The 27,972-nt window shown below is 46.1% G+C and overlaps 1 protein-coding gene across 2 annotated transcripts in view; it reads right to left on the bottom strand.

Annotated features, from left to right (window-relative positions):
- Galnt10 (polypeptide N-acetylgalactosaminyltransferase 10) overlaps nucleotides 1-27,972 on the bottom strand; it is a 246,371-nt gene that overhangs the window by 7,700 nt on the left and 210,699 nt on the right. For both annotated transcript variants that reach the window (XM_077801874.1, XM_026388324.2), the window contains exons 8-10: nucleotides 16,764-16,871; nucleotides 5,562-5,783; nucleotides 2,386-2,502 (exon numbers count right to left, since the gene is read on the bottom strand). In XM_077801874.1, the coding sequence (XP_077658000.1) occupies nucleotides 2,386-2,502; nucleotides 5,562-5,783; nucleotides 16,764-16,871 (447 nt within the window). The remainder of the gene's footprint in view (nucleotides 1-2,385; nucleotides 2,503-5,561; nucleotides 5,784-16,763; nucleotides 16,872-27,972) is intronic.

Below are 27,972 nucleotides of genomic sequence, written 5' to 3'. Positions count from 1 at the left end.
GTAGATGATAGAAATTATTATTATTTTTTAGTTGTAGATGGACACAATACCTTTATTTTATTTATTTATTTTTATGTGGTGCTGAGGATCGAACCCAGTGCCTCACGTGCGCTATGTGAGCAATCTACCATTGAGCTATAATCCTGGCCCATAGCAATTAATTTTGTAAGTCTAAATCAACTATGTTCCTGGAACACATTTTACTTAGATGCAGTATGTTATGCTTTTAAAATACTGTTGAATAGAGTTTTCTAATTTTCTAAAATTTTGTTTAGAATTTTTGCACCTGTGTTTATGAAGTATAAGTTAGGGTTAGTCTTACATTAGTCTGGTTTTGGTATTAAGGTAATGCTGGTCTCACAAAATGAGTTGGCAAATAAATATTCGTTAGTTTTCTGGAATTTTCATAGAATTGGTAAAAATCTCTTCTTCGATGTTTGGTAGAATTGAAGAGTGAATCTATCGGGGCCTGGAGTTCTCCAAGTTCTCTCCCTGTCCAGCTCCTACATTCTGTTTTGTGAGTTCTAATGGCTTTGCTCCCTTATGCTCAGCTCTGTCCCCTCAAGGCAGGGAGTCACTTGGCTGGACTTGGGTTCTACCTCCCTGATCTGTGGGTGGGAAATCCTTCTAGGAAGGAAGGTGGGGCCGTTCTAGGGCTCGACCTGTGACTTCTCATCTGTCAAGTTCTATCTTTCATTGGTTGTTGTCTACTCTCCTAAAAACTGCCTCCTTAATGTCCATTTCCTGGCCTCTTCAAGGGTGGGAGCTGTCTTTTGGTTCTGCCTCTCTGTTCAGGGTGGCTGAGGGCCAGGAGGCATGGATCCCAGTGGGGCTGCCACGCTTCCCACTTTGGAAAGCGAAGGCTGGCCCAAACCCCAGGCACCCTGTGGTTGCTTGTGAGTCCTCAGGGTTGGCCTGGACTATGCCACACATTGAGGCTTTTCTGAAGTTGAGATTCATGGGCTCTTTTAAACCGGGTCTCATGCTCTTCTTGGTCTCTTTTGGAGGTAGGGCGGGGTGGAGAATAGCCACATAGTAACACTGGAGGAATCAGAAGACTTAGTTGCAGAGGGCCACTACCTACTAAGAACTATGAAGAAAGGACAGGGCAGGCAGATATGCACTTCGGAGGGAGATGCATGCTGTGCTGTCTGAGAGTTTGCTACGGTTTGGGAGGATCCTCTGGAATTCACCTGTTGGAAACTTAATCCCCAAAGTGTATGTTAATGATACTTAGAGGTGAGGCTTTGGGGAAGTAATTGGATGAGGGATGAAGGTTTGGAACCCTCAAGATGGCACTAATGACTTTAAAAGAGGAGAAAAAAATCCATGTTAGCAAGCATGTCTGTGTTCCCATCTGATGCCCTCTGCCATGTCATGACCCAGGATGAGGTCCTCATCGGGAGCTGGGCAGATGCTGGCGTTATGCTCTTGGACCTGCAGAACTGTGAGCCACATAACCTGCTATTCTTCATAAATGACCCAGTCTGTGGCTTGCAGTTATAGCAACATAAAATGGACTGAGACAGAGGTGCTGCTGTCTGTTCTCCGTAACCGCTTCCTGCTGAGTCCTGCTGATGCAGAGGACCCACATGACTAGGCTTTACTGCGAGCTTCCAAAATGCCAGATAATGCACAGAGAGGATATTCAAGATGTATCTTTGGCCCAGAATCAGCAAATGCTGGGTAGCTCAAGGGAAGGGAGGACTGCAGAGAGCTAAATGATGTTTTTTGACAGTGGAGGCCCTTCCCACAAGGCTGAGTTACAGTCTGCATTCTCCTGTAACATCCTTGGAGAATGATCCCTTAGACAAGCAGCCCTTTCCCACTATCCTTCCTGTTTTTCATGTGAGGTGACCACAGAGCCCCGGCCCCACCTACGTGAGAATCCCTTACCTCCCCATTGTGGCACTCAGGAACCTAAGGCATGAGAACCCCAGAGATTCTCCAGAACTCTCAGAAGGGCATGCCTATCCACTGTGGGGGTTGGGGTGGGGTGGGGCTGCCAACAGTAACATCTGCCACCACACGGGACGAGCCAGGTTGAAAAGGAAGCCAAGAGAGGGAAGAAGGTTCCAGAGGGATCCAGACAACTTCATCAACACTTCTTGGTGATGTAAGCCAATAACTCCCTCTTTTTGTTGAAGTCCATTTGGGCTGGGTGTCTGTCATTTATAACCAACAGTCCAGATGGATGGTTTTATTGTGGGGTACAGAAAGACCCTGTCCAAGATGCTGAGGAAACTCTTACAACTCGTCCCCTGAGCTGAGGCCTGTCACTCATCGCTGGCCCATAGCCTTTCCCTCCCAGTCCTGAACACATGAGCACTTGTGCTGCAGATGGTGCAGGGACCCTGTGGCCAGCCCCTGAGGAGTGGCCCTTACCTGCATGTTGTTCCACGCAGCCTCACCGCGGCCCCAGATGCAGCTCTCCAGCCTCAGTGGGGAGCCCAGTGCACCATGCTTCGTGTCTGCACACAGCCCTGTGCCCACGTTGCGAATCTGAGAGGGAAAAAGGGAAGGAGTGGACCAGTGAGGTACTCACAGAGGGGACCCAAGGCAGAGGCAGACGGGCTCAATTCTGAGTGGTCTTAATGAAGCTCACCCTGGGCTGCTGGCAGTGCCTAGCAGCTCAGTAAGGGATGTTCATCTGCAGAGGAAGCTGCTCGAGCTGCTGAGCTCCAAGCACATAGTCATAGTCAGGGAGTGGCCTGCGGTTAGGAGCTTCTAGAAGGACACCCTGGCCCGCTCCCAGAGAATTTGATCCAAGAGGCCCAGGGGTTGAATTTTACCCCCCATCCCAGGTAGTCCAGGACCACACCTCAGAAACCCCAAGAACAGGACACAGAATCTTTGCCATAGGTGTTAAATTCTCTGCCTTTTAGGGAAGGTGGATGGCAAGTGGTGACTGGAGTCTACTCCCAGCCCGGGTCTGAAGAACAGCAGAGGTCTGTCTCCCTCAACCATTAAGGCAGGTGGGTTGGGCTGGGCCAGCTGCTGGGCGGGGCGTCTGAAGTCCTTGGATGCTCACTGGCTGCAGGCAGGCCACTTGTGCTAGTGCTGCTCTCAGGTCACACAGCTCCCACCTCACCGCTGTCACTCCTGTGTGTCAGAGGGGTGGGGAGATGTGGCAGCTACTAAAATGCCCCACTTTCACTTTCTTTTGTGGGGAGGCTAGCAGCCCCACTATTGTGTTCTAATCCCACTACTGTGTCTTCCCGAGGGCTGCTCCCAGCCCAGGACTGAGCCAGACAGTGATGCCATGGCAGGTCCACTCCTGTGAGGTGCTGGACTCCTCTGGTAGGTGATTTGGCTCGAGGACTCCATATTAATCTGGCTGAAACTCCCTTAGCCATAATGTGATCTAGGACTCTTCTACCTAAACCCTCCTTCCTTCCTTCTCTCCTTTACACATGTCAGACCAGCTGACCGTGGGCTGCTGGCTCTCCCAGTCCCCCTCACTTTTCCTCTCAGGGGTTCCTACATGTTATCTGCTTCTTGAAGGACTTGAACTAATGCAGGAGAAAAATCCAGTAGCTTGGTAAAGAACCAAAGAGCTCAGGGGGAGTCAACCTGGTGCCTCCCTTAGAATACTGGTGGTGGTGTTGGGGTGGGGCTGGCTGCTTGGCTTATCAGGAAGGTCTCTCTAATTAGCTGTGTGGCTTTGAGCAAGTCCTCCCTGGTGCTTCTGCCAGCCCAGCTTCAGCTCTCCTTCCTCTGGTAGTAATTCTCTGCTTTTTCGTGGGCAACAGTTCCCCCCACCTGAAGCCAGTCTCCACACTCTCCTACCCTTCCTACCCTTGCTTTCCCCTTGTCCAATGGCCACAGCGGTTGGTTCAGGATCCAAGGATAAGACTTGATTCCTGCACTTTGCTGGCTTGGTCTGGAAAGGGGCATTCATTTTCTGCTGGGTTGACCAAGCTAGGAGTGTGTCAGCCTGAAGCTTCTGGAAGTCACCCTGCTACCTTCAGCATGAAGCCCACATAAAAAGAAGCCAGGCTAAGCAGGAGAAAAAGAGACGGACATCACTGAAGACCCTACCTAGATCCAGGTCATCTGATTCCGCAGTTACATCAGGCTTCCATGAGTCAGGAAATTTCCCTTTTGTACTTGAGGCTGGCTTTCTGAAAGTGACCCAGCTCTCAAGCTCTCCCTCTTCCAAGCCCCAATATGTCCATCCATCAATGAGTAGGTGCTCCTGCCTGGGGAACCCAGGACGGATGATGATGGTGGCATGTGGTCCACCTGGTGCAACTGGTCTGTGTCCTCCAGCAGAGGTTTGACAGACTGCCACTTGGACAGCAGCGCAGGCCCCCTACACGGGAGCCTGTGCTGGGCTTAAAGCTCTGCAGTGGCTGTTTCAAAACTCTTAATCATTTTGTGTTTGATTTTGTAATGTAAACTAGATCTGGGGGGACACTGGAGCATGAGCACAAGCTGAGGGCACATGCTGTGACAATGCTTGCATCTCTTTTCTGCCCTGTTTACTTGTAGCATCTGTGATGCCTGTGAACTTGAAGCTGCAGTGGACCTGAGATGGGCAAGACTCTGAGCTTGTGAGTTCTGCCTGTGACTAAGTGGAGGTGCTGGCTCTCCAAGTTCCCCGAAAAGGGGATCTTGCTACGGGTGCACCAAGGGCATTAGCATTCTCAGCCAAGCAGGGATGGAGTCCTGTCCCGACCGCTCCTGCTGGCTCCACTGCCCTGTGTTGGTCAGCCGCTCCCAGGATCACCAGTAAGTAAAAGGCAGTGTTGGTAGAACATGGTTACCCAGAGGTGAGGTTTTTATACAGTGATGCCACTCTTCTGCTAGGAAAGATCTAGGCACGTAGGAGGATGGAATACAGATCTTGTCACTTTACCCATCCCGAATATGAGCTGTGTGCTCTTTGTTTGCATTTAAAACTGGTACTGTCGGCTGTGGCAGAGCATATGCAAGGCTCTGGGTTCTCTCCCCAGCACTGAAAACCCAACCAACCCCCACACGCCACTCCACTGGAAAAAAACCATAAAAACAAAATCAAAAAACCCACAAAAAATGAAAACAAACCAGAAACAAACCCCCCAAAACACCACCACCATCACCACCACTAACAAAAGATTTGCCCTGGGTGATATAAAGATGAAAGGTGAAATTCATACTAATAAAGTTTTTTGTTTTGGTTCAGGGATTGAACACAAGGGCGATTAAGCACTGAGCCACATCCCCAGACTTTTTTTTTTTTTTTTTTTAATTTTGAGATAGGATCTTGCTGAGTTGCTCAGGGCTTTGCTAAATTGTCGAGGCTGGCCTTGAACTCCTGATCCTCCTGCTTCAGCCTTACTGAGTAGCTGGGATTAAAAGCATGTGCCACCACACCTAGCTTAATTAAAGCTTAATTTTCCTATACTGAGAACTCTAAATAGCAAAACAAAACAGAAAGACAACAATTACAACTACAAGAAACAAGGACAAATCTAAAGAGAACAGGAAAGAAGAGTTTTATATTTCTACTTTTCCCAGCACGGTTTTCCTGTGCTGGGTCTGAGGTTTTTCAACTTATGTAGCCCCCCCACACTCACCTCCCCCCAAGCGGCAGCGGGGGGCTCCACGGGCGGGTAGAACTTGGGCAAGTCCCAGGCGATCTTGGTCATAAACCACCTGAAGCTCTTGCAGTTAAGGGCGCTGCGGAGCTTCTTCTGAGCAGCCACGTCCCCAGCGGAGAGGTGGCGGTACTCGGGCCGGCGCTGGTAAATGTACTCGGCATACTCGTCCATCCACACCTCGGCCACGCGCTTCAGGTTCTGCGGACAGAGGCAGGGGGAAGCCTCAGGCTCGCAGCAGAGCCCGGGCGGGGGGTGCGGTGCAACGGGTCCGGGGGTCGAGATCCACCGTTCTTATTTGTGTCCATCAGAGATCCCAGCTCTACCACAGTTTTAGGTCTTCTATACCGTCAGGGAACACACTGAGCTACAGTTCTATTGATAATAGACCATGTACATGGAAGTGGTCCTGGAAGACCATATTGTCTGGTGACCGGGTAGCATCTTAGTTGTGTGAGTACACTCTAAAATGTTCGTGCAAGGATGAAAGCCTAATGATGAATTTCTCAGAATATATCTGTCAAGCCATGTGCAACTTTATTGCTAATTATTATTTATGCATGTTTTAAGGATTTTTTTGGGGGGGGGTATTGGGGATTGAACCCAGGGGTGCTCAACTACTGAGCCTCATCCCCACCCCTTAAATTTTTTTTATTTAGAGATAGGGTCTCGTTGAGTTGCTGAGGCTTGCTTTAAACTCCAGATCCTCCTGCCTCAGCCAGCCCACCCCCAACCAGGATTGCAGGCATGCGTCACCGTGCCGGCTATGTTTAAGACTTTACGGTTTGAAGATACACTGCTGCTGTTTTGCCTGCTCATCTTCCATACCCTATTATTGTATTGATAACCACCAACTTTCCTTTGGGGAGCTTCCCTTGCTTCACTGCCATTTCTCCTGGCTGGAAGAAAGGCCCATCACCCAGTCTGGCTAATGTGAATACAGAGATTCCTGGATATAGGGATTAGTCCAAGTGAGCGTGTGACCTAAGCCAAGCCAATCAGAACCAATAGGCATTAACTTTGGAATTTTTGCAAGAATTATTGGGAAGAATTGTTCTGTTTCTGCTTGGATTATTGGGTAAGATGCCAGCCAGGTCTGCTGGGCCATGTGGCAACCACATAAGCAAAGCTTATCCAAGGAGAAAGTCAACTTGGAATGAGGCAGAGCTGAGAGTAGATCAAGGAGCATAGTCCTTCTTGTATAATTAATCTAGTCACACCTGAAGCCTGTACTACCAGAGAACCTTCCAGTTCCATGAGCCATTTCATCTGCCCCCCTCTCCTTTATTGGTACTAGGGATTGAACTCAGGGGTGTCCTACTATTGAGCTACACCCCAGCCCCTTTTTAATTTTTTATTTTGAGATAGGGTCTTGCTAAATTTCGGAGGCTGACCTTGAATTTACCATCTCCTGTCTCAGCGGTTGCAATCATAGATGTGCACCACAGTGCCCAGTCATTAAATCCCCTTTCTGTTGAAACAAATTGGTTTCTGTCATCTTAGCTAAAAGAGTCCTGTCCAAGTTACATGGTGAAAATAAATTATAATTGGCAACTCAAAGGCATAATCCCATCAGGTATAATCAGCAGCTAGAATTTCTAATAATCCTTTGAGGTTTGGAGGTTGCATCTATACTTATTAGGATAGGATAATGGACAAAATGGACAAAAAAGAACAGAAAAACCCCACTGACAACCCCAGACCTGGAGACAGAGGGAAGGAATTTTTGTGTGTCACTGTGATGAGAATCCTTTATTCCAGTTGCCGTGCAGAGAGGCACTTCAGTGAGAATTGACAGCCAACATTTGAGGGTTTGGGGACATTCCCTGCCCCAGGACACTGAGCTCTAGCCCACTGGTGTTGCCAGGACTCGTGTTCCCCACCTTTCCCCAAGCTTTATCTCTGTCATAAGGTTTTTTTCCCTACTGCAATCCAAATTTTCCTTTGAAGGATAAAGCAAGAGTTAGCACTTTAGGCTGTTACAGTTATTCACACCTAAGTTCACACCTATGTGTGAAGGACTACTCTAGGAGCAGAAGGAAGGCTTGGTGGGCAAAATGTTCAAATGCTTTCCATAAAGCACTGGATAGTCAATATTTTAGGCTTTGCAGACCAGATGATCTCAACTCTGATGCAGCTATAAAGCTACCAGAGGCCCTTTGTCAATGATTGGGTCTGTCTGTGTACCAATAAAACTTTATGGACAATGACATTTGATTTTCACGTGTCCCAACTTATTCTTCTTTTGAGTCCCACACCCCCCACCATGTAAAAAAAGCATTCTTAGCTAGTGAGCCATACAAAACCAGTTTGCTGACTCCTGAGTTAAGGGAGAAGGGCACCGACATAAGGAAGGCCATACGCACAGACGAAGTCACCTGCTTCCCAATTTTGCTGGCTCCAGTTTGGGACCAGGAAACCACTGCATTCCCTTGCGGTTACCTAGCTCTTCCTGAGAGTTGAAGTGGGCTGGAATACAGCTCAGGTACAGGGTTTCCCACCAGGCCCCTGCACGGCAAAGGCTGTGTTTAATTAAAAAGCAGCCTATTGGATGTTGAAGCCCTAACGGAGCCTGAACACCTGAACACTCTAAAATGCCTCTTGTTTCTAGTTTGCTCACCCAAGTCCTTTGGCTACTTTCTATTTAAATCAGAAATGCTATTGCAGTTTTTAGACATGGCTTAATAAGCCATTTCTCCCAGATCTTGATTTTTTGTACAACTCAAGAACTGTACTGAACCCAAGGAAAGGACTTCACATTAATTTTTTTGGCATGTCCCTTGTTGGAGTCATGTAAAGGACCATAGACTGTCATGGAATTCATCTGCCTCATAGCCTGCTCCCCGACCCTTCTTAGTCCTGAGTTCCTCCTTGTCTTTAACCCAACCACACTTCTTGTGCTTGTAGTACAGAGATTTGCCTGCCCTTGGAATCAGTCTCTATTTTTGTTGCATCAAATTTGAAAGGGTTTCTGCTGTGGCATCCCCTAGGATGCTTTCTCAGGGGCAGAGTCAAGAAGGAGTTTAGCAAATTTACTGAAGGAAGAAAGACTGGCTACTTGTTCTAGAGGCCGGCAAGCTCCCAACAGCTCGTCTTTCCTAACCTGCTGCCACCTCACTGCTCTTTGACTTTCTGGGGCCAGCAAAACCTGTCCCTTCTCCTGGCTTGATTAGGGTTAGGAATCTCTACTTGACATTAGTAAATGATATTCTAGTACTCTCCAAGGCTTAGAACTTGTTTGTTGAAACACACAGCAAACATTTGATGTACCTGCAACTAAATGGGGGCAGTGAGGCACTATAATAAAAGGTGGTGCTTGACTCAGGCATCTCTGTGGTCCTGCAAACTTAAACACAACCAGACTGGACAGTTGCAGGACTAATGGGGAAGGGCTTAGAAGGAGGCATGGGGCACCACCCAGACTGTTTAAAGTCAAACTCAGGATATTGAGTCAGTACAGGTGGCTGGCTCAGATCTGCCCACACCAGTCTGCTCGGGACCCAGGCTCATATTAGGCCCAGGTCCATCCTGCCACCAGCACACACCTGCTGGAGCCCAGCGTCTGGCACAGGACCACCCCTTTCCAACCAGTAGACTATAGTGGGAGGTCAGGCCTGGACCAGATCTGCTCTGACTAGAGTGGGACCCAGGTCCAGCATAGGTCCAAGTTCATCTCCCACCACCTGGGAGCCCAAGTCTAACCCACTTCCATCTTGGAACACTGCAGTCATCGATATAGCCCTCCCATGCAGTGGCCCCTACCTTTTTGACAACAGACAGGGCCTACAAGCAGCTGCATCTCAGAGCAGGAATCCCAAAGACAGTGTGAGGCCCACCCTTTTAGCCCCATCTCTGAAAGATACTGCATCCATCTTGGGGCACCTCCACTATTATCTCAAGTTACCTCCGCTATTGCCATCACCACCTTTAGTTGCAGTAGCATACATTGAGGGACACCAGCAGGGTCTGGAAGCCCAACATCAAAGTGAGGTACAGACAATCTGCAGAGGTACTACAAGAATATAGGATAGAAACAGTAATATCTCAGATCCACACTGTAAGAAAGGAAGACACACAGATAACTTGAAAAAACAACCAGGATACTATAATAACAGAACCCATGAACAGCGGAGTTGATGAAATGTCAGAGAAGGAGTTCAGAAGTTTCATAATTAAAATGATCTTTGAATTAAAGAATGACCTAAATGAGCAATACCAGGCAAAATCTGTTCACTCAACAAAGAGATAAGAGAGAAAATACAGGTAGCAAAAGATTACTTCAAGAAAGAGATTGAGACTCTGAAAAAAAAGTCAGAAATCATTGAAATGAAGGATATAATAAACCAAATAAAAAACTCAATAGAAAGCATAATCAACAGACTAGATCACTTGGAAGAAAGAACATCCAATAATGAAGACAAAATATACAATTTGGAAAATAAAGTTAAACACATGGTGAAGATAAAAACCATGAACAGGACATCCAAGAATTATGGGACAGCATCAAAAGACCAAATCTAAGAGTTATTGGGATAGAAAAGGCACAGAGTTTCAAACCCAAGGAATGCACAATCTCTTCAATGAGATAATATCAGAAAATTTCCCAAGCATGAAGAATGAATTGGAAAACCAAATACAAGAGACTTACAGGACACCAAATGAACAAAATTACAACAGATCTACACCAAGGCACATTAAAATGAAAATGCCTCGAATACAGAATAAGGATAGAAACTTAAGAGCCACAAGAGAGAGGAATCAGATCACATATAGGGGGACACCAATTCATATCTCAGCAGATTTTTCAACCCAGACCCTCAAAGCTAGGAGATCATGGAACAACATATACCAAACTCTGAAAGAAAATGGTTGCCAACCAAGAATCTTCTATCCAGCAAAATTAAGCTTTAGATTTAATGAGGAAATAAAAACCTTCTGTGATAAACAAAAGTTAAAAGAATTTACAACTAGAAAGCCTGCACTACAGATCATCCTCAGCAAAGTATTCTATGAAGAGGAAGTGAAAAACAATGATGAAAATCAGCAGAGGGAAGGATTACACTAAAGGAAAATCTAATCGGAGGAGAAACCAAGTCACATTAAATACCAAAAATAAACAAAAATGCCTGGGAATACAAATCATGTCTCAATAATAACCTGAATGTTAATGGCCTAAACTCACCAATCAAAAGACATAGACTAGCAGATTGGATTAAAAACAAAACAAAACAAAAACAACCAACAATATGCTATCTCCAAGAGACTCATCTCATAGGAAAAGACATCCACAGACTGAAGATGAAAGGTTGGAAAAAATCATACCACTCACATGGACTGTGGGAAGCAAGCAGGGGTCTCCATCCTCATATCAAATAACATTAGATTTCAAGCTAAAATCAATCAAAAGGGATAAAGAGGACACTACATACTGCTCAAGGTAACCATACACCAACAAGATATAACAATTATAAATATATATGCTCCAAACAATGGAGCAGCTATGTTCATCAAACAAACTCTTCTCAAGTTCAAGTCAAATAGACCAAAACACAATAATTCTGGGTGACTTTAACACACCTCTTTCACCACTGGATAGATCTTCCAAACAAAAGTTAAACAAAGCAACTATAGAACCCAATAATACAATCAATAACTTAGACTTAACTGACATATATAGAATATTTCATCCTTCAACAAGTGAATACACTTTCTTCTCAGCAGCATATGGATCCTTATCTTAAGAGACCATATAATATGCCACAAAGCAATTCTTAGCAAACATAAAAAAGTAGAATACTACCCTGCATTTTATCAGATGAAATGAAATTAGAAATCAATGATAAAATAAGAAATCTTATAACAAGAAAAATTAAGCTTATTATTTATTTTCCAACACCTGGAGACTAAATAATATGCTACTGAACAAACAAGGGGTTGCAGAAGACTTCAAGGAGGAGATTAAAAAAATTTTAGAGGTGAATGAGAACACTGATACAACATATTGAAATCTCTGGGACACTATGAAAGCAGTTCTAAGAGGAAAGTTCATTGTGTGGAGTTCATTACTTAATAGAAGAAAAAGTCAACAAATAAATGACTTAACATTACATCTCAAAGCCCTAGAAAAAGAAGAACAAATCTACACCAAAATCAGTAGAAGACAGGAAATAATTAAAATCAGAGCTGAAATCAATGAAACTGAAACAAAAGAAACAATTGAAAACATTGACAGAACAAAAAGTTGATTCTTTGAAAAAATAAATAAAATTGACAGACACTTAGCCATGCTAATGGAGAGAAGGAGAGAGAAAACTCAAATCACTAATATACATAATGAAAAAGGAAATATCACAACAGACACTACAGAAATACAGAAGATAATTAGAAATTATTTTGAAAACTTGTACTCCAATAAGATATAAAATTTCAAAGACATTGACAAATTTCTAGAGTCATATGATTGGCCCAAATTGAATCAGGATGATATACACAATTTAAACAGATCAATTTCAAGCGACAAAATAGAAGACGCCATCAGAAGTCTACCAACCAAGAAAAGCCCAGTCCCGGATGGATTACACAGCAGAGTTCTACAAGACCTTTAAAGAAGAACTAATACCAATACTCTCCAATTTATTTCAGAAAATAGAAAAAGATGCAGCACCTCCAAGCTATTCTAGAAGGCCAATATCACCCTGATCCTCAAACCAGGCAAAGACCAATATCTCTAATGAACATAGATACAAAAATTCTCAATAAAATTCTGACAAATCAAATACAAAAACAAAAAGATAGTAGACCATGATCAAGTCGGATTCATTCCAGGGATGCAAGGTTGGTTCAACATATGAAAATCAATAAATATAATTCATCACATCAATAGACTCAATAAGAATCATATGATCATCTCAATAGACACAGAAAAAGCATTTGATAAAATACAGCACCCCTTCATGTTCAAAACACTAGAAAAATTAGGGATAACAGGAACATATCTCAACATCATAAAGGCTATCTATGTTAAGTCCCAGGCCAACATCATTCTAAATGGGGAAAAATTGAAGGCATTCCCTCTAGAAACTGGAACAAGTTAGGGATGCCCTCTTCCACCACTTCTATTTAACATAGTTCTTAAAACACTGGCCAGAGCAATTAGACAGATGAAAGAAATTAAAGAGATACACATAGGAAAAGAATAACTCAAATTGGCACTATTTGCTGATAATATTATTCGATACCTAGAAGACCCAAAAAGTTCCACCAGGAAACTTCTAGAATTAGTAAATAAATTCAGCAATGTAGCAGGATATAAAATCAACACCCATAAATCAAATATATTTCTGTATATCAGTGACAAATCCTCAGAAAGGGAAATGAGGAAAAGTACCCCATTTACAATAGCCTCAAAAACAAACAAACAAACAAACAAAAAACAACACCTCAGGACTTAAACTTAATGAAAGAGATGAAAGATCCATGTAATGAAAGCTATAGAACCCTGAAGAAAGAAATCAAAGAAGAACCTTAGAAGACGGAAAGATCTCCCTTGTTCTTGAGTAGGCAGAATTAATATTATCAAAATGACCATACTACCAAAAGCACTATACAGATTTAAGGCAATTCTGATCAAATCCCTCTGATCAAAATTTCCTCATAGAAATAGAAAAAGCAATCATGAAATTCATCTGGAAAAATAAGAGACCCAGAATAGCTAAAGCAATCCTTAGCAGGTAGAGTGAAGCAGGTGGCTTCACTATACCAGACCTTAAACTATACTACAGAGCAATAATAACAAATACAGCATGGTATTGGCACCAAAACAGACTGGTAGACCAATGGTACAGAATAGACGACACAGAGACTAATTCACAGAATTACAATTATATTATATTAGACAAAGGTGCCAAAAACATGAATTGGAGAAAAGATAGCCTCTTCAACAAATGGTACTGGAAAATAGAAATCCATATGCAACAAAGTGAAATTAAACCCCCATCTCTCACCATGCACAAAACTCAATTCAAAATGGACCATGCATCTAGGAATAAAACCAGAGACCCTGCGTCTAATAGAAGAAAAAGTAGGCCCTACTCTCCATCATGTGGGATTAGGCCCCAACTTCCTTAATAAGACTCCTTTGGTGCAAGAATTAAAATAAAAAATCAATAAGTGGGATGGATTCAAACTAAAAAGCTTCTTCTCAGCAAAAGAAACAATCTGTGAGGTGAATAGAGAGCCTACATCCTGGGAGCAAATTTTTACCCCTCACACATCAGAGAGAACACTAATCTCTAGGGTATATAAAGAACTCAAAAAGCTAAGCACCCCCCCCTCTAAAACAACAACAACAACAACAACAACAAACCCAAACCAAAACCAAAGCAAATGACCCAATCAATAAATGGGCCAAGGACCTGAACAGACACTTCTCAGAAGATGACACACAATCAATAAACAAATCATCACTAGCAATTAGAGAAATGCAAATCAAAACTACTCTAAGGGCTGGGGATGTGGCTCAAGTGGTAATGCACTTGCCTGGCATGCACGGGGCGCTGGGTTCGATCCTCAGCACCACATAAAATAAAATAAAGATGTTGTGTCCACCGAAAACTGAAAAATAAATATTAAAAAATTCTCTCTCTTTCTCCTCTCTCTCTCTAAACAAACAAACAAACAAAAAACTACTCTAAGATTTCATCTCACTCCAGTCAGAATGGCAGCTATTATGAAGACAACAATAACTGTTGGTGAGGATGTGGGGAAAAAGGTACACTCATACATTGCTGATGGGACTGCAAATTGGTAAGCCAATATGGAAAACAGTATGGAGATTCCTTGGAAAATTGGGAATGGAACTGCCATTTGAACCAGCTATCCCTCTCCTCGGTCTATATCTAAAGGACTTAAAAACATTCACAATAGCTAAACTGTGGAATCAACCTTGATGCCCTTCAATAGATGAATGGATAAAAAAATGTGGCATATATACACAATGGAATATTACACAGCAATAAAAGAGAAAAAAATCATGGAGATAAATGGATGGAGTTAGAGGAGATAAGTGAAGTAAGCCAATCCCAAAAAAACAAATGCTGAATGTTTTCTCTGATTTAAGGAGGCTGATTCATAATGGGGTAGGGAGAAGGAGTAAGGGAGGAATAGACGAACTCTAGATAGGGCAGAGGGGTGGGAGGGGAAGGGAGGGGCATGGGGTTATGAATGATGGTGGAATGTGATGAACATCATTATCCAAGGTACATGTATGAAGACATGAATTGGTGTGAGTATACTTTGTATACAACCAGAGATATGAAAAATTTCTGCTCTTTATGTGTAATATGAATTGTAATGCATTCTGCTGTCATATATAAATAAAAAAATTAATTAAAAAAAGAAGTTAAAATGCCTAAACCCAGAACTCAGATAAGACATTGAGATATAGCTTTAGCCTTAACTGTTGCTATTGATGCTGGCACCAACACTGACACCAACAGTAGCAGTCACAGTTTTAGGAAGCATCGCTATGTGCCAGGCACCTGTCAGACTTAAACAGGTTTGAATTCTTGCTTGAATTAGTGTTTCACTTTCTTTTTTTAAAGAGAGAATTTTAATGTTTATTTATTTATTTTTTAGTTCTCGGCGGACACAACATCTTTGTTGGTATGTGGTGCTGAGGATCGAACCCGGGTCGCACGCATGCCAGGCGAGCGCGCTACCGCTTGAGCCACATCCCCAGCCCAGTGTTTCACTTTTTTCATCTCTAAAGTGGAGATTAAAAACCAGGGAGAATGGAGGTTTGGAAGATGCTTTGCAAGATGACTGGTTTGAAGGAAGTTTTTTTGTTTTTTCCTTAATAAAAGAAAGTGTTACTGCAACTCGCTACTACACATTGCATTCATTTGTGGTTCAATGAGAAGGAGATGGTAGTATCTTTCTCACGGGGCCTTTTAAAAGACAGTTCTGGATAGGAAAAGGATGCTCAGGGATTGGCGCAGCTGGCATCCTTAGGGAAGGCTTCCATGAAGCCATTTGTGCCTCCCAGGGCTGGATTTATAACCCAGGGCCCTAGCACCGAATGAGGCTGTGGTTAGAAACTTCTAGCACTAGAGGGCACTGCCGGCTCTCCTTTCCCTCCCCGCCAGCCCCAAAGCGCGTCCAGAGCTCAGCTCCCAGCCACTGATGGGTCCTTTGAGCCTCAGTTTTCCCTACAAGTCACTGGACAAGGACTCTGGGTGACAGGGAGGAGGAAGGAGGTTGCAGCCTGGCCGGAAGGAGGCTGCGTTGGGTGAAGCTGGACGGGTTCACACGGGTCTCTTGGCTTTGGGGCTCCACGGAGGCTCACCCCCAAACCTCCCGCGGTTCTTTGCATTCCGGGGACCTTCCCTCCTAGTCGTTTCTCTTTTGTGGTCGCCTTGATTTGTTCTTTGCCCAAGACGTTGAATACCGCTCCTCCCCTCTCCCCCCAATCTGTCAAGCATTTCCATTTGCAGCCAGTGGCCAATTTAATTCAAGCAACGATTGATACAAACCGTTTTAGGACAGTGAAATAGCCTGGCACATAGTTTTTGGCAATGGGACTGGGAAGAGGGGGAAGAAGAGAAAGCTACCTGTTAGCCCCCCCTCCACAATGGGGTCTTTAAACTCTGTCTTAGGTTTCCCAGAACGCAGCATACCAACTGTATTAGTATTTATCATGTTTCTTTAAACCACCTGTGATCTAACTTCACACTTTCCGTTTTATCCCTAATATTTGTGAAGTCACAAGGTTGCTACCGAAATGCACATTAATTTTTAACCCACATCAACTTAAACACATGAAAATAAAAATGTTCCTATGCCTACCACCTAAGATGATTTTATGTGTCACACTTTGGGACACTGTATCATCTCCTTAATTTTCCTGACAAGGCTGAAAGTTAAAAGGAATCAGCTCCCTTTCAACAAAGAGGAAAACATAGGTTCAGAGGAGTTAAGCAATCCGCCTGACGTCACACAGCCTTTAAGTGGGTAAGCAGGGCTTTATGGAAGTTCTTTTAAATGGAACTCTGCCTGGAGAAGAGGGGGGCACAGCCTCAGTCCTAGTGATCACTCAGCCTGGGGCACTAAGGTGCCTCAGTGCTGTTGGTCAACCTAAACCTACCCCTGCAACTCCCACCCCCAGGAAAGCCACCGTCTTACCCGGGCCAGGCTGACTCCAGCAGGGACCTTGTAGGGTACATACTTCCTATAGATATGTCCCACCCTGGAGCAGGGGATGTCCTCCATGCGGCCCCCACACATCCACACCTGCAGGGTGAGAGGGAGAAAAAAGATCATGCTTCTGCCTCAATTCACTGTCCCTTCAAAGGCTAGCACATATCAGTGTGTTCAAAGACAGCATCAGCCCGAGGGTCTGCCACAGCCCCATCACAGAGGGAGTGACGTGGCAAACACAGTCATAGCAACAGCAGTAAAGACAGCCGACGGCTTAGACACTGGGCAGGGGGCCATTTTACAGATGCAGAAACTGAGGCTTGGAGGAGCTAAGAGATACATCTCTTTGGGGCAGTGGTAGAGCGTTTGCCTAGCATGTGTGCGGCCCTGGGTTCAATCTTGGCATGGGGTGGGGGAAAGAGGTCCATGTAGGGACAGCTGAGTCTCCCACCAACCAAGTGCCCAAGTGCCAGTCACGCCAGTGTGCCATCTTAGAAGTGGATGTTCCAGTCCTAGTGAAGCCTGCAGGTGACCCTGGCTTATTTCCTGACGACAACCTCACGGTAGACCTGAGCCAGAACTATCTAGCAAGGCCACTTCCAAACTCCAGACCAAAAGCAACTAGGAGACAGTAACAGTTCTGTGTGTTAAGATGCACGTCTAGGGTCATGTCGTCTGGTGGCAACAGGCAGGCAACACAGGGACGGTTTCTTATGACGATGTGTGCTATTGGACGGCAAAGCAAGGTGGTGACTGTGGGGTAGAGAAGGCCATGGAGGGTGCAGGCCTGCGGTGGTGACAGTTGTCTAGATCTGAGGCCTTCATGGCTTTGGGGAGGGGAGGCTGTGGCCATGGTGAGACCGGCTGGATCTGGGCAGACGTGGAGACATCCACAACCCCAATTCCGTGCAAAAGAGCCCCTTTTAAAGCTTGAACTGCTGGAGGGGGCATTGGGGGTTGGGCCTGTGTCCCGATGAGTCTGGGACTTAGCGGGGCTGTTCTGCCAGTGGTTCACATATCAGGGGCTTTCTGCTACTTCCTGCTGTCTCCATCCCCAGCTCAGATGTACCCAGCCCCATGCCGAGGGGTCTGCGTGGGGCAGCATGAGTCGAAGGTGCTGCCTGGAGGGACGCAATGACATTCTGATCTTGGGGGAGGAAAAAAAAAATTGAGCAAGTCAATAGAACAGAACATTGGCTTCAAGATAATGGGCTCCTGATGGTAGATTAATGTCAAGGCCAAGCCAAGAAGTTTATTTTCAAAGCCGGAGATATTGATCAGGTGCCAGGATCCCATAACAATAACTCTTCCCTTGTACAAAGAGATTGATGTGGAAGTGTCCCTTTGTCTGGTGGATACTGCCGGGTTGCTGCTGGGCTGCCTTCTGCCTCTTGGTGGTAGAGCCGGCTGAGCAGGAGGGGGGACTCGATTTTTGACTGTCTCCTGGACAGTTGAGTGGGCTGGCGTCCACTTCCTCGGTTCCATATTAAGCTTGCATTAGCTAACGAGGCTGCGTCTCCAGCTCTGTCTGGCAGGGGAGTTTTTGTACCAACGGGTGATCCATTTTCAAAGCCTCTTTGCCAAGACTTCTGGATCCCTTGGCCCTGACCATACTGACCATCAGCCTGGAGGTTCCTGAGGAACCAGGGTGACCTTGATCTGCCTAAAGGTTTCAGGCATCCAACATGTTCTTAGGTTCCCCAGATGCATGGAGCCCAGGGGGAGTCCTGGCTTCCGGTGCTGGGTTTATGCCATGGCTCCCTTGCTCAGGACACAATGCACTGGGGCAGACTCAATGTAAAGGCCCTCTAGAGAGACAGACAGTTGTTCATCTAAATCTGCTTCCCCACCCTGAGTCCTTTGGGAGCACTCCAGCGCGGGCCACCCACAGTATCTCATACACAGATGTCAACATGGTGGCGTTTGCTGTCCATGCAGCCTCCACCCTCTCTCACTCCACCCATTTCTTGCCCACCACACTCCTCCCTCTGACAGCCCGGCTCATGCATAGACTTCTCCCTCTGCCTGATGTGGGCATCGTCCTTTATGGGCACACACAGTGCCTGTACTTGGCCTCTGTTGTTTTTTATTGGGGGTGCAATCTCAATTATCCACATAGTGGCCCCTCAGATCTGATCCCCCTGCAATTGGCATGTGGCGTTTTTCCCTATCCTGCACACCTTCTTTGTCCTGGGGACTGTCCCCTCGACTGCTCTGCCTGGGGCCCTGGGACCAGGGGGCCAGCTGCAGCGCTCAGCCTTGTGGGCTCTGAAGTAGGCGTAAGGCAGAGCAATGTGGGGATGAAACCCAGGGGTGCATAACCCTGAGCCACATCCCCAGCCCCTTTTTATTTTGTATTTTGAGACAGGGTCTCACTAAGTTGCTGAGGGCCTCTAGGTTGGTAAGGCTGGCCTCAAACTTGCCTTAGCCTTCCAGGTGGCTGGGATCTCAGGTGTGTGTCACTATATCCAGCAGTGATAGTGCTTCATCTGAGAGAACCATGTTTTTTTTTTTTTTTCTGGGATGGAGGACAAAGGGGACCCTGTGTTGAAGCTGCCAGTGGCCATCTCTGCCCCCACACAGTGAAGGGGGACCTGCCTGGGATCTAGCTGACACAGAGGGAGGGTGGAGAGGGAGACGGACACCTGTTGGAGACCTGGGTCTAGTCATGATGAAGACAGTCCCCAGCCTTCTTCCTGGCTACTACCAGTTTAAGATGGCTTTGTCACTTTAATGTGAGAGTCCTTACCAGCCTCTCTGCAAACCCCTAGCCTCAGGTCAGTGTGGGCAGGGGGCTCATGTGACATCTTCGCCATCAGATCCCCAGTGTCTAGCACAGTGCTCTGCCCATACCAGCCACGTATTCTGTCCCTGCAGAGTTCACAGAGGAGCAGATGCCACCCTTGGGGACAAGGAGCTGACCAGAGAGAAGGGTGAGTCTTTTTGTCATGGATGCTTTCGAATCCCGAGGAAATGCCCTGTGTCTTTTAATAATCTTAGCAAGAATACAAGTCTTGGGCCTGAAGCAGGTTTCGCTCTTTCTTGGATACAAGGTCCCATTTCCATCTCTTTCCGGCTGGATCATGACTGGATTTTGTCTTGGGTGAATCGGGAAGCCAGAAAACATATCACTGTCACAGTCATCACTGGGTCACCTCCTCTTGTGAGAAACAACTCTCAACTCTCCCACTGGAGAGAGAGGGTCCTGAGACTGGCTGGGGAGGGGCCCTCTCTTTCCAGGGAGATGAATGACAGAGGCAGGGTGGTGTGGCCACCTGCCTTGGGGTGGGGAGCGGGCAGCTGGTCCCAGGGCCCAGGCCTTGCAGATCTGCCCAGGGTCTAGGTCACTCTGTGAATCCCCAGGCCCCTCCCTTCCTTCATGGCAAAGCAATGGCCATTTGAGACCCAGACACAGTGAGCACACACTGCAGCCTCACCCACGCTCAGGTCCTAATGCTCCCAGGCCAGCCATGGGACCTTGGGTAAGTCATTCAGCCTGGGGGCCTCGCTCCCCCCATGGGTGTGGACAGTCATTTCCAAGGCTATGGAAAATGTAGGAGGAAACATTTTTTTCCCCTTTACTTAAAAAATTCAAGAGACAACTCACATAAGGCACTGAGCTTAAAGCTTGGGCCCCAGCAATTCAGATGATTGTGAGTCATTTCCACTTATAGCAGGAGAAACACCACCATCTTGAACTCATGCAGTGTTGCCCTTCAGTCCAACACCACTGGGTTTCCTATCCCCTGGTCCAGTTTCCCAGCTGACTTGGTGGCAAACTCTGGAACTAACAGGGCCTGATGAGACCAGGTGGGTGGGCCAAAGTCACGGGGTGCCATTTGGGGTCTGGCCATCCAAGGCATTGTCCTTTCACCCGCTGGCAGGCGGTCCAGCTGGTGGCAGAGACAAGGGAGCTGCAGTGCAGGCTGCTGCCAGGTTCCAACTGGCATAGAACCCATCAAGTTTGAGATGGGAACAAATGTAGGCCACAGAGGTGACATTTTTGCAGCCTCTCTCCTGGTGGCATGTTTTGCCTGGTGCCAGCCAGCATCCCCCTCCCAGCTCCTTCCCACCTCCCTCCCCCTCTGGAGTCCTGTTGTCCCACCCTGACCCTTTTACTTCCTGGGAGGAGGAGTCGTCTTCTCACAGAAGGACCATGCCACTAGACAAGTACAAATCTAATTGTAAAAGCTGCTCCCCATTCAGTTCCATTGCTGCTGTGATTTATTTTATTAGCAAACTTCTTTTGTGTGATGACAGGCTTCATTGCAGTGTCTATAAAAGACAATTACTCGCTCTTATCTCCTAAACCAAGGAGGAAAGAGACGGGTGGTGATGTGCTTCAGGAGATCACAAAGGGACCTGAGAGGGGGCGTGAGGGGGCGTCCCACAGAGGGGAATGTGGCAAGCAGGGGCTGGGTGAACCTGTCAGGAAATGGCTGCCTGGAAACTGACCAGGAATGGCACTCTCCCTGCTAGCGCACGACAGGGAGAAGACCGGCAGCCAGCCAGGTCTGTAGCAGTTGGCATCTCATCTGAGGACCCCTGTGGAGTTCCAGCCCTAATCAGTTGCACTTGGAGAAAATAATATGATAATAATTGCCACCAATTATTTGGCATTAGCTGTGTGCTTTGGAGGCACCTAGGGTGGTGGTTATGAGCTCAGCTCTGGAGTTGACAGCACTGAGGTTTAATCCAATCCAAGCTCTTAAGCAAATTTCGTATGTGTGAAAGCCTCAGTTTCGTCATCCATAAAATGGGAAAAGGACCATGCCTGCTACCTCCTAAGGTGGTATGGGTAGTGGGCTGAATTGAGGCATGTGGAAGAAGTCAGAGGACCCCGTGTGCTGTCTACATGGAGTCACTTGGACACACGGCAGCTGGTGTGGGCGCTGAGGGCACACCACACAATTCCCCCAGAAAAGAAACTCATATTATTTTAAATGTATTCATTATGAACAAGAAGATGTTGTTTCCAAGAAGTCTCACTGGCATCAAATGACCTCATCCATGCGAGTTTTGGATATTTATAATGGTTACTAGATATTGTTGGGAAAAAAGAAAACAGTAGAAAAGAACAATTTTATTTTAGTTTTAAAACCAATTTTAATTAACTCCTAAATTATATATTATTTTTACAGAATATGGTTTTCAGATATAAATTCGGATATAAATTAATAATTAAATCTTTGACTATTTTGCCAGACACTATGACACATGCCTGTAATGTCAGTAACTTGGGAAGCCGAGGCAGGAGGATTGCAAATTCAAGGTCAGCCTGACACTGTCTCAAAATATAAAATAAAAAGGGCTGGGGATGTAGCTCTGTGGTAAAGTGCTCTTGGGTTCAATTCCCAGTACTGAAAAAAAAAAAAAAAAAAGGAAGGACTATTTTAACATTCTCTCTGTTTATGGTTAACCAGCCTCAACGAACGGGGTGTTCGCCTTACATTAGGTTTTGGCTCCTGTTTGGAAACTCGGCATCTCACAGCAGCCCAGCAAGGAGGTGCCACCACACCCTTCTACATAGGAGTAAAATGAGGCCCTCTGAAATCAAGTACCTGCTCCAGGCTTCCTTAGCTCGGAACCCGGAATGAAATCTGGTGGGTTTCCCAGAACCAGGAAGATCTGAGATCTCCAGGGAGCCTATGCCCTCCCATTTAATGCCCACGGTGGCTCCTAACCCAAAGTGGTCCTGTAGCAGCACTTGCATTGCTTGCAGAACACAGCAGCACCCTTGACTTCTGCCCAGTTCCTGTTCCTCCTACCCTCTCTGCATCCCAGGGCCCCACGTGAGGATGCTGCTGAGAATCAGCTGCACGCTGCTCAATTCTCTGACCTGGGAGCACATGTGCTTTTCTTCCCATCAACGTCTCCGCCCAGTGCAGACATCAGCTAACTCTTTCATCCAGTCACATGACCCCGGTCATTAATCAGCTTGCTTTAAAACTCCATTGGAAGAAATGGAACAGAAACCAGCCGCCCAGGATGGACCCAGTGATGTAGAACCTTGAAAGCTGGCAGAAAGTGCTGGAACCTGTTGGCCAACCTGCCCACCAACCTGCCCATTTCCACTGTCATTCCATATCCAAGCCTGAGCATCTGCTCTGTACAGACCCTACCTATTCTTTGCAGCTTGGGTGAGCATCAGAAGAACCTGAAGGGCTCATTAAAACACAGATGGCCAGGCCCCACCCTAGCGTCTGCCTCAGCAGCCTGGGTACAGCCTGGTCACACACACCAATGCCTGCAGGTTCCCAGGTGCTGCTCATGCTGCTTGTCCAGGAACCACACTTGAGCATCACTGCATCCTGGAGTAGTGGCAGTCTTCCTCAGGTGAGTGTTTCTGACAGCTCACATGATACCTCTTAACTGTCCTGTGAATTTGGGATTACTAGTGTCCCTTTGTAGATGAGGACATAAAGCTCAGGCGAAGGTCTCCCTGAGAGTCTGTTCCAGAGCTGGGCCTGGAGCCAGAGCCTCCACCTTTGTCTTGCCAGCCTCAAAGCTCTTTCCACTCCTGTCTTCCTGCCACCAGTGTGATCACAAAAACTGCAATGATGCGGACATTGACAGCTACCATTCATTGATCATTTGTTATGTTCTAGGCTCTGAGCTAAGCCTACAGTGTATTTCTAATACCATGCTCACAACTGCACTACTATTCAGTCCGCATTTTACAAAAGAAGAGGTCACGTCATTTTCTCAAGCTACCGGCTGTTCATGGCTGCACTAGAACCCAGGCCCATGGACTTGATCCCTCTCTGTTCTGCCTCTTTACCTAACAAGAGTTTGACCACACATCCACCATTTGTCATGTGCTTCCTTTTTGTCCAGCTCCAGACCAATTAAACATATTATCTCATTTAGTTCTTGAAATACACTTTGAAGAAATTATTATTACCATTTTTAGCCTTGAAGAGCCCTAGCCTGTTGAGCCCCGTGTGTGGTTCGGGAGTTCTGCAGGGAAGAGGATCCGTGGGCCTTTGAGCCATTTCCCTTGGAGGAGCAGGGGGAGAGACGGACACTCATGGAATTTCAAAAGGCTTGCTGGGAGTCGGAGCAGAATGCCATCCCCGTTCCCAGAAGACAGATCCTGGAAAGACGGGTGTAAGTGGCCCTGGCCAGAAATGTGCACATGGCAGTGTTTCCAGCATGCTCACAACCCAGGGAGGAAAGGAGGGGGCACCAGGGTCCTGGCAGTGATGCCGAAGCTGGCTGGAGATGCAGAACGCTGGAAGAGGATGGTGACAAGGACAGGGAAGTGCATTGCCATATGGGTGCTAAGGAGATGGCCCAGGTTGCTCTCTTCCACGTGGGCTGTCTTTGGAAGTCATCTCTCCCTCCTGCGAAGCAGCTTAAGGGCTCCTCAGAGCTGGTCCTGACTCCTGAGCCCTGCCTGTAACAGCTGCCTCTCTCTATCCCTCCCACCAGGTGGAAGGAGATGTGTCCTGGGCTTAGAGCCAGGACACCTGGAATTTAGCCCTGGCACTGCCACCTTCTGGCTGGGAAGCCCTAGTCCAGTCACCTAACCCCTCTGAGCACCAGGTTGCAATATCACACTTGACCAGCTTCCGGGGTGTGTATTGCCACTCTATTTCACTGGATCCTCTTGACAACACTGAGGCTTTTGCCCCCCACCCCATACTGGTAATTGAACCCAGGGGCTCTCTACCACTGACCTACAACCTTAGTCCCTTTTATTTTTTATTTTGAGACAGGGTCTTGCTAAGTTGCCCAGGCTGGCCTCAAACTTCTGCCTCAGCCTCTCAAGTTGATGGGATTCCAGGCACGTACCTCTAAACCTCATGGCTAATGCTGTTGAGTTTTATGGGAGACAATTTTGAGACATTTTTAGTGACTATTTTCATTTTGGATCTGTTGGAGGCAGTCTAGGAATGGGCTACCTTTTTGGTGACTGTATCATTGTTAAGCCAAGCAAACCCCCACTTACCCTGAGGCTTCAGGCCTCTATGGTTTGCCCTCTAGAACAAGCTTCAGGGACCTTCCTGACTTATGTCCTCTCCTCACCTTGAACACTCAGGTGGCTTCCTTCCCTCTCATTCCTGCTCCATGACCTGGACCCATCTCCATCTCTCCAAGGACAGTGGGCACCCCGTCCCCTATAGCAACCTTGCCTGGGTACACTTAGCAGGGCCTAGGCCTTCCCTGGAGTCTTCTCTGCCACACCCCTGATATGGCCTGACTTAGGGGAATGGCATCCCTGAGCTTGCAAATGGCTCAAACCATGTGTTGGAATGTATGTGAGGAGGGTGGGTGAGGAGGGCTGAGAATCCAAACGTTTTCCTTCTTAGTTGCTTAACTTCCTGACTTTTTTCCTGATCATGGAAGTGATACATATTTATTATGAACACACGCAGTGTTACAGAAGCACATCATCAGGTGGACAGGGACAGCTGTTTCTCTGCAGCCCTCTTACCCTTGATGGTCACTAGGGACAAGACCTTTTTGGAAGTGATTTCACCCAAGTCTCAGTTTGCTCACCTATAAACTGGAGAGGATAGAGAATGAAAGTATTGCCAGGGGAGCTTCTGAGGATGGGGGCCATGCCAGTGGGAAGGGGAGGGGGAGCACAGAGTCCAGCAGGGAGGAGAGGAAGGTCTTGGGGTTGGGTAAAAACAGGGTATTCTGAGCCATGCTGGGTGCATGCAGATGTGGGGACCAATATCGGCATAGTCCCTAAGGGGATGTGGGAGGCTACCGAGGCTGATGTTCTATTTCTTTCATTTTAAAAAATTTGTTCAACATGACAGTAGAGGGTGTATTTTGACATACATACACAGAATAAATATAACTTGTTCCAATTAGGATCCTCTTATCATGGTTGTATATGATGTGGAGTTACGTTGATTGTGTATTCGTATAGAAGAAAAGATGTCTGATTCATTCTACTGTCTTTCCTATTCCCATCCCTCCTCTCTTCCCTTCATTCCCCTTTGTCTAGTCCAGTAAACTTCTAATCTTCCCCTCCCTTGCTGTGGGTTAGCATCAGCATACCGCAGTGACACAGCCTCTTCCATGTTTACAGCAGCTCAATTCACAATAACTACACTATGGAACCAACCTAGGTGCCCTACAAGAAATGAATGGATTAAAGATGGGAGGGGAGGGGAGGGTAGAGGGTAAAGGAAGGGAATAGGAAAGGCAGCAAAATACAACAGACACTAGTATGGCAGTATGTATAAACGTGGATGTGTAACCAATGTGATTCTGTAATCTGTACACATGGTAAAAATGGGAGTTCATAACCCACTTGAATCAAATGTATGAGATATGATATGTCAAGAGCATTGTAATGTTTTGAACAACCAATAAAAAAAGATGTGGTATGCACACACACACACAATGGAAAATTACTCAGCCATAAAGAAGAATGAAATTATGGCATTTGCTGGTCAATGGAGGGAACTGAAGACTATCATGCTAAGTGAAATAAGCCAGTCCCCCAAAAATCAAAGGACAAATATTCTCTCTGATGTTCTATTTCTTGATCTGAGTACTGGTTGTGTGGATATATTCATTTAAAAAATTAATGGACTGTACACTTGATATTTTGGGCAATTTTCTGTATACATACTATGCTTCAGTAAAATTTTACATACACACACAAAAATGGCGCAGTGCTTGGCAAAGGTCCCCACACATTACTGAGGGTAAGTGTTAAAAAAATATTAGCTGTATGAAGAAATTCTAAGGATTTTCTTTGCATTTGTCATATGGCTAAAACCAGCCATTTGACAAATTATTTCTATTTGAAAAATGGGGATCAAACCCAGGCCCCTGGTGCCCACTGGGCAAGTGTCCTATCACTGAACTACCCTCCCAGATCTTTGCCATGAATTCAAAGATGAGCATGATATCATATTATGTGTGTGTGTGTGTGTGTGTGCATATAAGCACACACTATTTTTCAGTCATCTTTTAAAACTTAATTTTGGAGGCATCTAACTTCTTTTATGTAAGAGTCCATTGTTTATATGTGCCCTAACATATTTATCTGCTAAGGAAGTGTACATACATTTTTTAAGGATTATTTTAATTTGATATATGCAAGAGGTCTTTTTCGATCTAACCAGGTTGTAAGTAACATTCCAGCGAATAGCTCCTACCTAGTTCTTTGCTCACATATGTGTTGTCTTTCTTGGAATTTCTGGGCATGGAATTTTAGGCCAAAGAATGTGCTTATTCTGAAATGCAATGGATTTTCCAAAAATGTAACAAATTTTGCTACTCGCAAAAGATACAATGTCAATGTGCACTGCCCCAGGGCACACATTTTTCTTAGTCTAGTTAGGTGCTGTGGCTCTGCTTGGATTCTTTCTCCTGGTCTTGTAGGTGAAGACATTCTAGTCCTGGCCTCCTGGGGACAAGGTGCAATCAGTCCCCTTTCTGCTCATCTTGCCACTGCCCTCTCAAACCCAAACTACCCTTGTACCTGTGTAAGCCAAAGGGTTTTCCCCACAGCAGCCTACTCTACCCTGTCTCCTGGGGGAGGAAGGACCCCCTCAGGATGGGAGGGCCAGGGAGGTAGAGTGATTGGCTGGGGCTCTCCAGGTGGATGGAGAAGAGATGAGCAGCCAGGGCCCTGTCTCCCTGCTGAACAGCCTGCCCACAACATGGCACAACCCAAGATGGTGCCCTATATCTGGGGAGGGCAGTGATGTCACTAACAGTACTCCACTCCGAAGGTTTGTTTTATGATTTTTTCCACCTTATAATATGCTAAAGTGAGAGGCGCTCAGTGGAAAGTGCTCTTTGAATTTGGATTTTTTCTCAGTATGGCGATATGTGCTAGGATCCTCTCCCATGGGGCTGGACAGAAGCTGGGAACTGCAGCTCCCACATAGCCGCGTGATCACTGGGGAAACAGTCCAATGTGCTGTGTTGCTCAGCTAGGGTATTAGGTAGGTTAGGTGTATTAAATGTATTTCTAAATTACATTTTCAATTTACAATGTTTTTTTTTTTTTCAGGATAAAACCCCACTGTAAGTCGGGGAGCATCTGTATTTAAAACAACTACTTGAGCCAGATTGGGGATATAGAGGTGGATGAGACCCACCTCCTGCCTCCAGGTAGCCCAGAGTCCAGCAGGGAAGAGAGGAGAATCTTGAGGTTGGGTAAACCCAGGGCATTCTGAGCCATGATGTGTGCATGCAGACGTGAGGACCAACG

Source organism: Urocitellus parryii, chromosome 1, assembly GCF_045843805.1.
Source record: "Urocitellus parryii isolate mUroPar1 chromosome 1, mUroPar1.hap1, whole genome shotgun sequence".
NCBI classification, from domain to species: domain Eukaryota; kingdom Metazoa; phylum Chordata; class Mammalia; order Rodentia; family Sciuridae; genus Urocitellus; species Urocitellus parryii.
The sequence above is the reverse complement of the archived record's forward strand: the minus strand, read 5'-3'. Positions and strand labels throughout refer to the sequence as shown.